Source organism: Tribolium madens, unplaced genomic scaffold (assembly GCF_015345945.1).
Source record: "Tribolium madens isolate multiple individuals breed KSU strain unplaced genomic scaffold, Tmad_KSU_1.1 Scaffold_19;HRSCAF=116;Tcas5.2_LG9, whole genome shotgun sequence".
Taxonomy (NCBI): domain Eukaryota; kingdom Metazoa; phylum Arthropoda; class Insecta; order Coleoptera; family Tenebrionidae; genus Tribolium; species Tribolium madens.
Genome location: NW_025400983.1, coordinates 8,200,065 through 8,213,577, shown reverse-complemented (window position 1 = coordinate 8,213,577; position 13,513 = coordinate 8,200,065). Strand labels below are relative to the sequence as shown.

The window sequence follows — 13,513 nt, the reverse complement described above, 5'->3', positions numbered from 1 at the left end:
ATATCTTTCAAAGAAGGGAATTTTATCGTCTTGGCTAGACACGCCGGCTTTATCGCATCACCACAAAAGTCAAAATTTTGTCAAATTTATTTCATTCGGCTCTCATCAAAATGTCCAGTGTTCCAAAAAATTGCAAAACACAAAAAAAATCGGCACCTCGTTTGAGTCAACGGAAAAATCAGGAACGCGGAAGTGGGGAGGTGAAAGGACATTTTAACTTTTTTTATATTTTTTCGCCGATAGAAATTTTTACAGAGAAAAGTTTTCACGAAAAGTTCAAGACCTCCGATTACCAATCAGTACAGAATTGTTAATGTTCCATGTAAAATACCATCGGCCTTTAACGTACCGAAAAAAGAAACGAAGAAAGAAGCGAAAAGTGATTGGGAAATTAAACTTCAAAAATTTAGAGAAAAACAACAACAAATTAAGGAAAAGTACTCTCCGAAAATGAAGGAGATTTACGTTAATCCAAATAAGTCGAAAATGTATAAGCAAAAGTACGTTTTTTCAGTTTTTAGAAAAAAAATTACATTTTATGTTTCAGAGAGTCGATAAATAATTTCCACAAAGCGCATATACCAGAATTTGGAACGGAAACTACCAAAACTAATGTAAGTACACAAAATAAAATTGAATAAACCACCCAAGACAAATCTAATTTTTTTAGGATGTAGTAGATGACAAATCAGAACCAATTCAATTCCAGGTGAGATTTTATCGGAATTAAAAAAAAAACAGAATGTATGTGTCAGTATGAAAAGTTGCATTTAGATATACATATTTTTGAAAAATGTTTCAGGAATAATTTTAAAAAAGTTGCCTGGAGTTTAAAATTAAGTTGGCGACATTGCATGATGTAGCAACAAAATATGAGACTTGTGGATTTCTATTTGTATATTTTGTTTCTACGACTTGTTTAGTCAGTGTTGCAAACTTACTTTGAAAATCCCGGCTTGTCTGAATAGAAATGTTATTGAGTGAACGCATGGTTTCACTCTATTATTAAAAATAAATCAAAGTTTTTGTCAATTTTTAAACAAATATTTTTAAATTCAACTTGTCATTTTCACAATTTAACAACGGACGTTGCCAAAAAATAGAAGAGTGTATGTACATAAAAAAATAGGACAGCAAAAGGTCGTAGTTACCTCAACTTTTCAAAAATTTTGTAGTGTAACATTTCTACGTACTTTATATGTCAAATGGTTACTAATTTTAACAGTTGTAAACACCCTACATACGTTTGTGATGGTTGTTGGTCTACCTATTATTTGCAATTTAGCGTCTTTTTCAAAACATACTTAAGAATTTAGTGCTTTAAAAAGTAAAAATTCATGCTGTCATAATGACAGATGTTAATATTTGACATTTTCATGTAGCCAAATTTACTCCAACAAAATTTTGCTGTACTAGTTTTTTTATGAATTCGATAGAACATGCCCGCCAAAATTAACGGGTCAACTAAAATTTTGCGAGATTTCACATTGCAATATTTTTGTTATTTCGGCTTAAAGAACGAACTTTGCAGAATATTGTAATACTAGTTTTGTCTTGTAAATGTTATACCTAAAACACTCGGTTTATGAGAAAAAATTGTTTGCATATTTACATATAACTTATTTGTGTTATTTGATTCTTTTATGACCTATGCTCAATGCAACTTTTCACAAAAACACCCTGAACATGTAGTTTTTTTATATTTTTGTAGGAAAAAGTGCACATTAAGCAGGAACCGATCAAAATTCAGGTATAATGCACCCCAAAACATAAAATTTGTTAATTATATTTTTAGGAAAATGTCAATTCTTTAATCACTCAGGTCACTTTTGAACAGGTAATTTAGTATTGATTTAAAAGAAATCCTTATTGCGTTTTTTAGGAGGCGCCAAAATTGACACCAGAAGTTAAAGCAAAAGCAAATGAATTAATAACAGAAGCTCACCGGATGATTTGGTACTGGCTCTTCCACGGTCTATTCCCTCCTTCAATTGCGGCAAAACATAAATAAATAAACCTAACTAAGCACGAAAGTAATTAACTCCTTATCTAAATTATCTGTCCATTCATTTTTTCACGTACAGATTAACAAAAAAGGACAATAATTTATTATTATCTCTAAGTATCAGTTGAACATAACTTGCGGTTGGAGAGACTTTTATCAAGGACATCGAACCGCACATAACAATTTTACGAAAATGTACATAAACAATATGGTATTTTTGCTTAGTCATTTTTTTTCCGGATATTACCTGTACAACTTTTTAATAACAGTACCTACCTACAAATTTTAAATTCAAAATTCAAATTTCGCGTGGAAATACAAATTAAAAAATTTCCCAATTTTATCGACATTATTTTTTCGAAGTTTTGAGGTAATAACACGCCAATTTTATTGAATTTGCACCGACTAGAACTTGAATTTAATTTTTTTTTTTAATTTATTATTTTTCAATTGATGTCGGCTTCGCCGCCACTGGACTTTACATAACACTGACTCTATAAATAAAAACAAGATGTAACTAACCAATTGGGTAACTGCAGGGGGACCCACTTATCCAAAAGACCTTGGCATCGTCTCCTAAAGCCGGAACTGCTTAAAAAAACGTATTTTAATCGCGAAAAGCGCGGGTTTCGATTGACCACATGATATAAAAAGCAAAGTGGGGATGCATAGTTGTCACATTGTTCACTTTTTCTCCGAACCCTTCCTAACAATAGATTCCTTGATAAGGCATTTAATCGTTTCGAGCTATGTAAACTGGACTGTGCTTATTTATTCGTGCTTTTGCATTGTGTTGATCGTCTTATCAGTGTTTGATAATGGTTTAGCATCTTGTTGTTTGATCGTGTTCCATCAGTGGTATTAGTGTCATCAACGTGGCAGCACTGCCGTTAGCTGTCAAATTTCTCTTTCTTTTACTTTCGAGCGTGGTGTCATCTTGTGTGAACAAAATTTTTCGTGTGACCATTTCGCCAAGCGAAAACTCGCAACCGACAAGTTGTCATCCCAAAATTTGACCCTGAACGTACTCATCGCCCCCAAATCCCGGCCTTTCACTGGACTATTATGAATTTTGAGGATTATGAGTCGCTACCAACCAACAATGTTGTTACGCATATGACCGCTGGAGCCATAGCCGGAATAATGGAACATTGCGTAATGTATCCTCTCGATTCGGTCAAAGTAAGTCTCTTTCACAGCCTCAGGTCCGATTGGGAAGCCCCGGATCGGACGTCAACGTTTTAAGGTTAAGTCGCTTGGAGGTTATGTCAATTTCACTCTTTCCAGACGAGGATGCAGTCGCTGTCCGCGGCGGGCCGTGAGGGGATAGTCGACACATTCCTCAAGATGGTGAGACACGAGGGCTTCTTCAGGCCGGTCAGGGGCATGTCGGCGATGGTCGTGGGGGCTGGGCCCTCACATGCCCTCTACTTCAGCTGCTATGAGTACCTCAAAAATATCTTCATCAAACAGACCACCACGGCCCGGTATCACACAGTTATTTACGGTACGCTTCATCATGTTTGCTGAAGAATTTTTAACACTGTGTTAGATAATTTGCATTCAAAAATGAAATTTTTGTGAAAAACCCGTGTCATGATGATTTATATGTAATTGTTTAATTTTATCAGTGTTATTACTTTATCATTATAGCGGCTAGTAATTACAGATGCACGATAATGGATCGTCACTTTGCTTTTTAGTTCTTATGACTCTTATCAAAGCCCCCTTCAGAGTATTTACACAATTTCTTTTTTATGCTGATGTTATCACAGCCTTGAATATTTTGTGTTAAATTATTACATAAAAGAGTGAGAGTAAGTTTGACCTATTTAATCTAAACTTTAAAAATGTCAGTCTATGGCCCTCCCAAATCAAATGTTTTAAATAATTTTATAAATTAATTAATACTTGAGATTGTATTTTTTGCCGAGAAATTACTTTATTCAGGAACACGATAAACCTGACCTGACCCAATTTGACCTTTCTAATCTAACAAGTAAGGAATTAGTGTGTTGTTCAGAGATCATAGTAAAAATCATACAAATAGATTTATTTTTAGGCAAGAAATTTTAAGCCTACTTATATGTATTCACAATTCATAAATCATTAGTTTAAAGGCGAAAATGCTAATTCATGGTCAACATTATCAGTTTTACTGATTGGAACAACTTTTTTCTTTTAACGCATTAGTACTCGAAACAAAATGAAAAAGAGTTGTTAAAGTCTTACTTATACTTACCAAATATAAGTGATGATAGAAAAAGATATAACAAAGTGGGCTTAATAAAATTCTGTTTATCATTGCTAGTTTTCAAGATTTTATGATATATGGAAATGTCCATTTTATTTCTGCAAGAAATCTATACAATATGACGAATGCTTCAGCAATAATAAATTTTGTAATTTGTGTTTAAAGCCCGTATTGTAAGTGGTGAAGCGGGGAATTTTTACTAATGAAACTAATTAAAGGCTTTTTCTTTTTCTGTATTACACAAACAGTTAATACGTTTATTGCAAGCTATTTACAAGTATATTGTATCACTCTCGCCAACCTTAGAATATGTGGTGAAGCGGGGAATTTTTACTAATGAAACTAATTAAAGGCTTTTTCTTTTTCTGTATTACACAAACAGTTAATACGTTTATTGCAAGCTATTTACAAGTATATTGTATCACTCTCGCCAAACTTAGAATATGGCATGCGTTCCATTATGCATCTTTGACACCTGTTTGGGTTCATAATGTTTTTCTTTGGAAACGCAGAGGGGAAAAAAGTTAAACTTTTATGCTGATGAGTGATGGAAAGTACTAATCTACAAGTCATTGTACAAAATCATGAAAAAGAATTAAAAACCACTTTCGATAATTACGTATGTTTTGCAGTGCAATAAAAATACATTTGTGATAACATTAATTGAACATCTGACATCGATAATTTATTGTAAATGCAGATTTGGAATTCTTTTGATTGTAACTAAAACAGTGAAATAGCATTACCTTGAAAGAGTCCAACGTACTTACCGTACAACAAGTTGTTTCATTTAATTCAGTTTTAATAATTTGCTATTCCTTGCGTGTCACAAATATGAAATAATTATTAGATATTATTATAAACAAGATTTTTAATGCGTTAATTTACTATGAAATGCATGCATGTATGATTTTCTCAAATAAAATAGCTACTTCAGATAGCGAAAACAAGGTAAACATTAGAGATTTGGGATTTGAATTGAGTGACGTTGCTATTTGGTCAGAGAGATATTCCTATCACCGGAGTCTAAAAAACCACAAAAGTTGCACTAACAAAGACATGGCAGTCCGTCAAGGCTGTTTTATTCCATTTTAAAGTTCACATGAAATATTTAACAAATTTTCTTAAGGGTTTCCATCGTTCATAAATCATCAAAACAAATTGTTTGCTGTTAGTAACACTAACCTTCTCAAAAGTTCATTAATTCTTACGAATTTTACACCTTAACAATCGTCCATTTTGTGTAAATACCGTTATAAACAAATGTTTTTCCTGTGTCATCATTCAGAGATAAAATAAAGTTTTTATCGTCATTGTAATACCGAAAAATCAAACATTAATTAACTTACTTTTTAATTTTTTCAATAACCGCAAGCGTTGACGTTAATCGTGGCATTATCAAAGCGTAAAGTGGATAATCTGCAATTTATATTAATTTTTGAACGAATTGTTTCCAATTCAAATTGAACCGCAAGGATAGAGCTTCGTGACTTGACAAATATTATTGATTTAAAATACATAAAACAGACAAGAATAAACTCATTGTTATCCTTCCACAAGCAGTCGCAATTAATATTTTGCCGCATTTTTTACTCTCATCGTTATGTATTACCCGGTAAAAGTTAATTACATCATTTTATGGTGTTCTTATCAATTTTTAATGGACAATAAATAATAAAAATGTGTTTGTTTTATACGTATAGTACCTAATTAACTGTTTGATGACTTAGATACATAGATATTTCTTCGTTTCCTATCAATTAAAAAAATATATTGATTATTTTTGCTACAAAACGTAAAAATAATTCGTAAGAAATAAAATTGTTACGTATTTACAACTTAGAACAATGTGATTTTTGAATTCGCAAAAAATTACACCCCAATTCATTTGTGAAGCAGTATTATTCGTTTGTAAATTACAAAAGTGGTAATTGATTGGCTGTTTTTCTTAACTAAACATTGTTTCTTAATTGTATAATTTATTTTTTGACAGGAGCGTCCGGTTGTATATCCACTTTGCTCCACGACGGCATTATGAATCCAGCCGAAGGTAATTTACCATTATATTTCACCTACAGAAGTATGTTTTTCTTTTTCCACATTTTCAGTGGTCAAACAACGTATGCAGATGGTAAACTCCCCTTATAAATCGGCAGTACATTGCTTCGCCGACATCTACAGGCGAGAGGGAGTCCCCGCATTTTACCGTTCGTACACAACTCAGTTGACCATGAACGTGCCATTCCAGAGCATTCATTTCATGGTGTACGAACTAGCCCAAAAAATCACGAACAAAGACGGGACATACAACCCCGCGGCACACATGGTGAGCGGCGCCTTGGCTGGAGCGGTGGCTGCTGCAGTCACAACCCCTCTCGATGTCTGCAAAACCCTTCTTAACACACAACAAGTAGGCACCACCGCTGGCCTTGTCGACGCTGTTAAAAAAGTGTACATTTTCGGTGGTCCGACGGGGTATTTTCGGGGGTTGGGTGCACGAGTTATGTATCAAATGCCGGCGACGGCGATTTGTTGGTCGACTTACGAATTTTTCAAGTATCTGTTGACGACGACGACGGAGGTTAGGTTGGTTAATGGTCCGACGAGTGTAGTTTTAGCAGAAGAAAGTCCGAAACACGAAACGACTGAAAAGATAAATTTGAAACCTAGAGAGCTGCCGGCGATGTCCGGGGCGGGAATTTACGGCTCGATTTCGTTTAATACGATGCATTCGGATACGGGATATACGAATAGGAGGAAAGACTCAATCCTCGATATCGTCCATACTTAGTGTGCGTTGAGTTATCGATTTTTTTCCATACGTAAGTATTAGAACCGGTCACCGAACATCATGGTTTTCTGTTTCAACTGTGTTTAAAATTGTAAATAGAGGGCGTTGCAGCTTACCGAAGTGCTCTTGTGTTAGATATAAGACGCAAAGTGATGACGTATTTTGTTCCGTTTTAATGTTGGTAAGCTGATAATGCACGTATTTTTGACAATACAGCACTAGTGTTAATTAGAAGTAGGTGAAACCGACAACGTTCGATATTTCAGTCACTTACAAAATTTACACAGTTATTTTTTTATCGAATATTATTTGCGAAGCAATAACGGGAATATCGGACTCAGTGGCTGTTGGAGGAAACCATGTCAAAATAAAAAAAAACGACTCGCTATTACAAAAAGTACTATTTATTTTTATTGACCCGATTTTTGGGTGATTCGGATGATAGAAATACTTCCACTGATTTATGAAAAAATATGGCGTTGTGACGTCAACAGAGTAGAAAGTAATTTTATTAAGGCGTTACATTCTGTTTTGTTTTCTGTGTGTTCGTGTAGATCGGGATGAAAATATGAATGGTTTGTGACTCAAAGTCACGGAGAGATCTTTTGCTCTTGTATTGCCGTCACGAAGACGCTGTTTAGACTGTGATAAAGTCCTTATCAACTATTTTTTCTATGTATGATATTGACTTCGTTCAGATGGGAGTACTATCATATTTTATATGTTACGTAATAGAAGGCTATGCGTTTTTAAACAGAGATTATGTCTTCTATGTATTGTGATAAGCGACCTTGTCACCGTTATGTTAGATTATTTTAGTTTTGTGTCATATTGTTTTTTTTTTTCAAAGAAAAAAGAAAAAATTGTAAAAAGAATGTTCAAATATAATAAATGTTACACAAACAACGAATTTAATTCATTACCAAGAGCTGTGAAAGAAACAAAACACGAGTGAAATCTCTAAAATCAACACAAAGATGCGACTAATCCGCCCAGCGCTGGTATGTTCACATATTTACCTTCACCAACTTACAACAAATAATCCAAATCTCAAACAGAAAGAAGGCTTGATAATCCCAAAAGTGCATCAAGTGAGCTCCGCTGTGTCAAATTTTTTTTTTTTGAATAACACCCACAAAACTGCTCAAAATGTCCCGTATTCCTCAACTTAAAACGGAAACCTCTCACCGTGTGGTTCAAGACCCTACTCCTTCTCGACTCCCTCGAGGAGTTTCCCGTGTTACTGAAGTCTCCCAGCGCAATCCCCGATCCGGTGTTGGGCGTCAATTAGGGGTGGTAAAACCTGAAGAACCTCCGCAACCTGTGAGTAACCTAATTATTTCAAACGCCCTCTGATTGATATCCGAAAGGGGCCGTCGAAATTCCAAAAACGCGTCTTCAAGCAGACTTTAGCCAAGTCAGTGGCGGACCCTGGAAGAAAAGTGCGGAGTGTGGCTGCTTCCCACTCACAAATAAAACCCCCAAAAGTGCAAACGAAACGAGGGGAGGAATGTGTAGCGCAGCAAATGACGTTAGAGACGACGGTTCAGAGGTGCCCCAGGGCGGAGTATATCGGCAAGACCATGAGAGGGGTTGATGTAGCCCCGACAGGGGTGGCGCGGCAGTTAGAGATTACGTCGCAACAGATGTGAGTCACGTGACAGACTTTGTTTTTACTAATTTTTGGGGGTTTTAGAGACCCAACACATGCAACGGAATCGGTATTAACCTTTTCTCTATTTTGAACCCAAAAATAACGGAATTTTCAGGCCGGTATTAACGAAACCGTTTCAGTCACTAGCACGCTCTCGATTACTTCAGGTGGGAAACAGTTGAAAAAAACATACAAGAAGCAAACTGCCATTGTATGGAAATTTAACAAGTTATAGCTCGATTTAGAGTTTTTTTCATAGGCCCCCAAATTAGCCAAGAAGCCGAATTTGAATCCTCATCACGTTAATCGATTAGTTAAAGAAGAAACCGAAGATGTGGAGAATACTTTGAAGATGGTGCCGCCGAATTTGGTCTCCTCGTCTGTTGACAAGTTTCCTTTAAAGAAAAAGTTGCAAAGGTTGAGACTTAATGCCGAACCTATGAGTCTTTTGACTCAGTCCGTCATCCATCCAGCGCCTACTGCTGATGAAGTTGATGCAGAAGCGCCTCCGGAGGTTATGGCAACTGTTATAGATGCCGTTGAAAAGGGGGCAACTCCAGACTCGGCTCCTAATCAAATTTTCAATAGTCTTTTCCCCGAAGTGCACGAACCTCGAATTAGAGTCAGTTCGGTAGCTCCTGGACCTTTGGAGGATGTAGTTGTCCCGGTAGATCCAGCTGTACGAGTGGTAGACGAAGCATTAACATCTGAAATGGAGGACTTCATAACTTCCGAAGTCCAAAACAAGCAACAATTGCCCAAAGATGATCTTTGCACTGAGAATAATATTTCAGCAACGGAGCGCGCCCCTAAAGGTATCTTGCCGAAAACAGTGTTTCATTTAATACTGACATTCTTTAGGGGAGAATAAAACCCCTGAAATGTTTTTGGAGGGCGAGGCAGCTCCTTGGGAGGATTTCACCGTTCGAAAAATTTCCAATTTGGTGGGAGGGGACCCAATTGATCTTTTAGACACGAGTGATCTTTCGGCACTCGAATCCCCCGCTGACGTCAGTCAGGAATTGTCCAACGGCATCGATTATTTCCTTGATGCCGATGTCGTACCTTACGAAACTAAAATTCAAATTCGGGGGTCGAAGATTCCCGCGTGGTTCCCCGGTATGTGCGTGCTGTTTTGTGGGTTGTTAGTCATGCGTTTTTCAGGATATGTGTCAGCTTTCCCACATTTACCTGAACTTGTTAAAGTTACGAAAAGTCCGAGTGAAGTACTTCACGCGGCTTGGAAAGCTGTCCAACCGAAAGTATTCCCGGACGATTCACTCTTAATTGTCTAACATGAAAAACGCAATAGAATAAATGATATTTATAGCAACAGTATTTTATTTTAAGTAGACGGAACTAGACATTTTGCTGGTAGTAAACGTATTTAGGGGGACGATCGTAGAATTTTTTACATAGAGCTTCCTGGAGATAAAAAATTACTAAAAGAAAGATTACTTTAGGTAACCAACCCTCATATCGGTTTCTAAGTGTTTGTAAGGCATGTGAGCCCTTTGGGCATACAAGGCACAGGCTAATGGTGAGAGGAAAGTCAGACAAAGACCAGCAAAACCAGCATGGGCGGGAAAATTCAACCAAGGGTACCGACACAAAGTACCTCTTCTTTCTAAATAATTCATCATCAATGGAGTCAGTACTGAAACAAAAGTTTCAAATACAGCTGTTTAAAAGCAAAATACTCACTCATGGGGGGCATGGCGATAAAAATTTTGTTCACAATAGAGTCACTAATAGAAGCATATGCTGCATTTTTCGAATACCCCAATTTGTTGTGACAATCGTCATAAATCGGAGTACCGTTCTTTAGTGTCCTTTAAAATCATTAATAAATTAATGTTATTTATGTGAACGATAATCTTACTGAGCTTTCAATAGCGGCGTACCGACACAATGCGCCGCCGCTACGGCCAGAAACGGCACAAACCGCCCCACCAAAGATGGCGAATTCACCAAAAGCCGGTTTAACCCCAATGCAGTACCGATAGCAGTACCAGTCGCCACCACATAACTCGTAATCAATTGCGTGTTAGTAATTTCGTCATCCGAGCTTTTATTCTTATAACCAACCCAAGTATTATACGTTTGATTCAACCACTGCCAGAACACCACCCCTGGAGTGGACTTATAATACGCCATCATCCCTCCAGCTAGTACCATATTGACGGGGACAAAAGCCGCTGGCCGTGCCCAAAAGCTTATTTTTTCGCCGGTTTCTGTATTGTAAGCCGACTCAAACAAGGCTTTGGCTCTCCAAATTTCATCTTCGGTTACGTCAGCCGCCAAAGGCTCCCCACATCTGGAAAATATTGGAAATTTGGGGTCTGGATTACGGAGCAGTTACCGATATTTGAGGTATAGACATTTGGAATCCTCCAATGTATCGGAGCTAGTGAAAAGATTAAAGGGGTTGGTTCGTTGAAAGTAGTGGCGGAAACGACCCCAGTATGTATCTTGGTCGTACTGAGACTCGTCGAGATTAAGTCTTCCTACATGTTTGTTACTGCACATTTTTCACGGTAATTTTAATTTAGAGAGGATTTGTTCTTGAACATGGCCGATAATTGTGTATCTGCGGAAAAGTGGGATTGATGACATTGACAGTTGATTGTGACAGTGGAAAGAGGTTTTTCCAGATTTTTGTTTGTGGCACTCCTTGCCAATATGAAATAAAATGAAAGAAAAACGATAAAATGAAACCTTTTTATTGTCACAGGACATAACAAATGACTACTATTTTATTTCATAATTAATTATTATTGGAGCCAATTTTGCTTATTACAGACCTTTATTATAAAATACGTATTTCGGTGGACTTTGGTACTTCTTTTCGATGCATTCCTGAAAAGCAAAACAGTTATGAAATAGCAAATCACGAACAAGTGCCAATTATTACTTTTAACTCCGGTTCTAACTTTCTGTACTCAAACTGAGCCTTCTGTTTGAAAAATGCACACGCCAGAGGCGTCGCAAACGTCAAACACAGTCCAACAAAACCCACTTGAACTGGCAAATTAATCCAAGGACGCTTCTTTAGCGCTCCTTTTTTCTCCAAATAATTCATCAAAATTGGAGTCAGGACTGGAAAATATCATTCAAGACTGATGACCACACATTTTTGCAATACCCACACATTCCAGGCGTGGCCATACAAACTCTACTGAAAATCACTTGACCGATGCCCGACTGAGCTGCATTTTTCGAGTATCCTAGTTTGTTGTTGTTTTCGTCGTATACTGGAGTCCCCTCCTGCAATTCCTGCGATCGCATGAGAGGTATATTGATGCAGTTGGCAGCAGCGACGGCTGCAAGGGGCACTAATCGGCCCAGAAGAGGTGGTGCACTCTAAAGTATAATATAAAAAATAATATAAAATATAATTATAAAAGCACTAGAGATCAAAATCAACCTGACTTACCCGACATATTCGGTTTAAGCTGAGTGCTGTGGCGACTGCACCCCCTGTTGCCATCACATAAGACGTCAGAATTTGTTTTTCCGTGAAGGTGGCATCGCCGCTTCTGTTGGTGTAATTGACTAGAGCATTGAAGGACTGATTCAACCATTGCCAGAAGACGACCGCTGGGGTGGATTTATAAAAGGTCATCATTCCTCCAGTTATCAACATATTCATAGGTACTTGTGCCGACATCCTCCCGATAATATTCATTTTTTCTCCAGTATCGGGATGGAAGGCCGAATCGTATAGGGTTTTGGCGCGCCAAAGGTCCTCTTCGGTGATTCCCTCAGGGAGGGGCTGTTTATTCCTGGAAATTGCGGTGCCTTTGAGCGTTCATTAAATGACAGTCATTACCTGTAAGCCGTGACAAGGTTCTTGGCTTCCTCCAACTGGCCATTGCTCACGAAGATGTTGATGGGGTTGGTGGTCAAGAAGAAGTGTTTGGCCCTTCCCGAGTAGGTCTCTTGGTCGTAGCGGGGTTGGTCGATATTGATGTTGATGCCCATTTTATCGAATTGTGTGCGTTGTCATTATGTGTTAACGAAACTGATTTGTTAGTCAGATGGGGCTTATTCGAGTAACGGCAGTGGCCTTGATTACGTTGATAGAGCCTATCTTATTGAACTTTGATATTGCTTTGCTGGGAGGTTACACACCGAAATGCACAGATTCGGGCGAGAAAATTTCGAGCGCCGACGCTGAATTATCGATGAATTTCTTATTTTTTGGCCGAGAGCGAATTGCGAAACGTTAATTGTTTATCAATGTAATGAACAACTATCGTAAACTTGAGTATCGTTGTTATTTTATGATGTAATACTGACCTTATTTTATATGCGATAAGTGGAAATACACACAGGCTGATGATTAGCGCGGCACGCTAAAAATTCGCATTGATAAACATCAACTCAGGTTTTTTGATATTTTTTATGAAAACTTATTATTTCTTAAAAATGCAGGAAATGTTGAAATTAAGATAAAAAATAAGTAAACTTAATGTGCCAATAAGTTTTGTAACCAATTTATCAAATTTTGCAATAAATTCTGATGGCTACAAAAGTTATTAAAAATATGTTTTACTAGCTTCAGAAGATATCATTATACAGAGCAGCCCAAAAGTAAACTACCCGACAATATTTTTAGTTTTTAATTATCGTAGTATTGTAGCTTAAATGCAAAAACAAATGGCTACAAATTGTACAAAAATAATAATTGTCATCACCAAGCAGTTTCTTCAACATTACTCTTGATTTAAAAAACGGTTAGGAGTATTTTTTATGGGAGCTTTTACTACCCATAAATTGTTTTTTCTAGAAAGTAAATTTGTAGGC

General features: G+C 37.0%; 5 protein-coding genes and 1 long non-coding RNA gene across 7 annotated transcripts; 3 read left to right on the top strand and 3 right to left on the bottom strand.

Annotated features, from left to right (window-relative positions):
- Window positions 1-43: 43 nt before the first annotated feature.
- On the top strand, window positions 44-2,033 carry LOC123015963. The gene is made up of 7 exons (XM_044416084.1): window positions 44-200; window positions 244-500; window positions 548-614; window positions 671-709; window positions 1,712-1,750; window positions 1,796-1,837; window positions 1,883-2,033. Exons 1-7 carry the CDS (start codon window positions 111-113, stop codon window positions 2,009-2,011), a joined length of 663 nt encoding a protein of 220 aa, XP_044272019.1. The 5' UTR covers window positions 44-110; the 3' UTR covers window positions 2,012-2,033.
- Window positions 2,015-7,623, top strand: LOC123015960 (mitoferrin-1). 2 transcript variants are annotated; one of them, XM_044416081.1, is made up of 4 exons: window positions 2,015-2,033; window positions 3,293-3,512; window positions 6,253-6,309; window positions 6,368-7,623. In XM_044416081.1, the coding sequence occupies exons 2-4, from the start codon at window positions 3,299-3,301 to the stop codon at window positions 7,048-7,050; spliced, it is 954 nt and encodes a 317-aa protein (XP_044272016.1). In that variant the 5' UTR covers window positions 2,015-2,033; window positions 3,293-3,298; the 3' UTR covers window positions 7,051-7,623. The 2 variants fall into 2 exon arrangements, with proteins under 2 accessions (XP_044272016.1, XP_044272014.1); XM_044416079.1 differs by lacking the exon at window positions 2,015-2,033 and adding an exon at window positions 2,704-3,187.
- Window positions 4,621-5,087, bottom strand: LOC123015965. Its single transcript, XR_006413411.1, has 3 exons — window positions 5,030-5,087; window positions 4,879-4,982; window positions 4,621-4,821 (listed from the first exon to the last, which is right to left on the bottom strand). It is a non-coding gene; the product is annotated as an uncharacterized LOC123015965 (long non-coding RNA).
- A 487-nt stretch (window positions 7,624-8,110) lies between the features above and the next one.
- LOC123015959 lies at window positions 8,111-10,039 on the top strand. Its single transcript, XM_044416078.1, has 7 exons — window positions 8,111-8,373; window positions 8,421-8,698; window positions 8,747-8,771; window positions 8,820-8,915; window positions 8,964-9,519; window positions 9,566-9,823; window positions 9,869-10,039. Exons 1-7 carry the CDS (start codon window positions 8,200-8,202, stop codon window positions 9,997-9,999), a joined length of 1,518 nt encoding a protein of 505 aa, XP_044272013.1. The 5' UTR covers window positions 8,111-8,199; the 3' UTR covers window positions 10,000-10,039.
- LOC123015961 (sideroflexin-1-3-like) lies at window positions 10,030-11,369 on the bottom strand. The gene is made up of 5 exons (XM_044416082.1): window positions 11,067-11,369; window positions 10,587-11,021; window positions 10,409-10,536; window positions 10,177-10,361; window positions 10,030-10,129 (listed from the first exon to the last, which is right to left on the bottom strand). Exons 1-5 carry the CDS (start codon window positions 11,231-11,233, stop codon window positions 10,064-10,066), a joined length of 981 nt encoding a protein of 326 aa, XP_044272017.1. The 5' UTR covers window positions 11,234-11,369; the 3' UTR covers window positions 10,030-10,063.
- Window positions 11,370-11,406: 37 nt separating this feature from the next.
- LOC123015962 (sideroflexin-1-like) lies at window positions 11,407-13,305 on the bottom strand. Its single transcript, XM_044416083.1, has 6 exons — window positions 13,007-13,305; window positions 12,537-12,959; window positions 12,141-12,489; window positions 11,854-12,067; window positions 11,619-11,803; window positions 11,407-11,563 (listed from the first exon to the last, which is right to left on the bottom strand). The coding sequence occupies exons 2-6, from the start codon at window positions 12,686-12,688 to the stop codon at window positions 11,501-11,503; spliced, it is 963 nt and encodes a 320-aa protein (XP_044272018.1). The 5' UTR covers window positions 12,689-12,959; window positions 13,007-13,305; the 3' UTR covers window positions 11,407-11,500.
- Between the last annotated feature and the right edge of the window lie 208 nt (window positions 13,306-13,513).

Excerpts from the sequence above, each read along its gene's own strand:
- LOC123015962 (XM_044416083.1), bottom strand. The coding sequence starts at position 12,688 with ATGGGCATCAACATCAATATCGACCAACCCCGCTACGACCAAGAGACC. Across the intron at positions 12,490-12,536 it reads AACCTTGTCACGGCTTACAG|GAATAAACAGCCCCTCCCTG; the intron begins GTAATGACTGTC and ends CGCAATTTCCAG. Across the intron at positions 12,068-12,140 it reads GCTTAAACCGAATATGTCGG|AGTGCACCACCTCTTCTGGG; the intron begins GTAAGTCAGGTT and ends ATTATACTTTAG.
- LOC123015963 (XM_044416084.1), top strand. The coding sequence starts at position 111 with ATGTCCAGTGTTCCAAAAAATTGCAAAACACAAAAAAAATCGGCACCT. Across the intron at positions 201-243 it reads AGGAACGCGGAAGTGGGGAG|AAATTTTTACAGAGAAAAGT; the intron begins GTGAAAGGACAT and ends TTTCGCCGATAG. Across the intron at positions 1,838-1,882 it reads CTCAGGTCACTTTTGAACAG|GAGGCGCCAAAATTGACACC; the intron begins GTAATTTAGTAT and ends TGCGTTTTTTAG.
- LOC123015961 (XM_044416082.1), bottom strand. The coding sequence starts at position 11,233 with ATGTGCAGTAACAAACATGTAGGAAGACTTAATCTCGACGAGTCTCAG. Across the intron at positions 10,362-10,408 it reads TATCGCCATGCCCCCCATGA|TACTGACTCCATTGATGATG; the intron begins GTGAGTATTTTG and ends CTTTTGTTTCAG. Across the intron at positions 10,130-10,176 it reads ACTTAGAAACCGATATGAGG|GAAGCTCTATGTAAAAAATT; the intron begins GTTGGTTACCTA and ends TTTTATCTCCAG.
- LOC123015960 (XM_044416079.1), top strand. The coding sequence starts at position 3,071 with ATGAATTTTGAGGATTATGAGTCGCTACCAACCAACAATGTTGTTACG. Across the intron at positions 3,513-6,252 it reads GTATCACACAGTTATTTACG|GAGCGTCCGGTTGTATATCC; the intron begins GTACGCTTCATC and ends ATTTTTTGACAG. Across the intron at positions 6,310-6,367 it reads CATTATGAATCCAGCCGAAG|TGGTCAAACAACGTATGCAG; the intron begins GTAATTTACCAT and ends CCACATTTTCAG.
- LOC123015959 (XM_044416078.1), top strand. The coding sequence starts at position 8,200 with ATGTCCCGTATTCCTCAACTTAAAACGGAAACCTCTCACCGTGTGGTT. Across the intron at positions 8,699-8,746 it reads GAGATTACGTCGCAACAGAT|AGACCCAACACATGCAACGG; the intron begins GTGAGTCACGTG and ends TGGGGGTTTTAG. Across the intron at positions 8,916-8,963 it reads ACAAGAAGCAAACTGCCATT|GCCCCCAAATTAGCCAAGAA; the intron begins GTATGGAAATTT and ends TTTTTTTCATAG.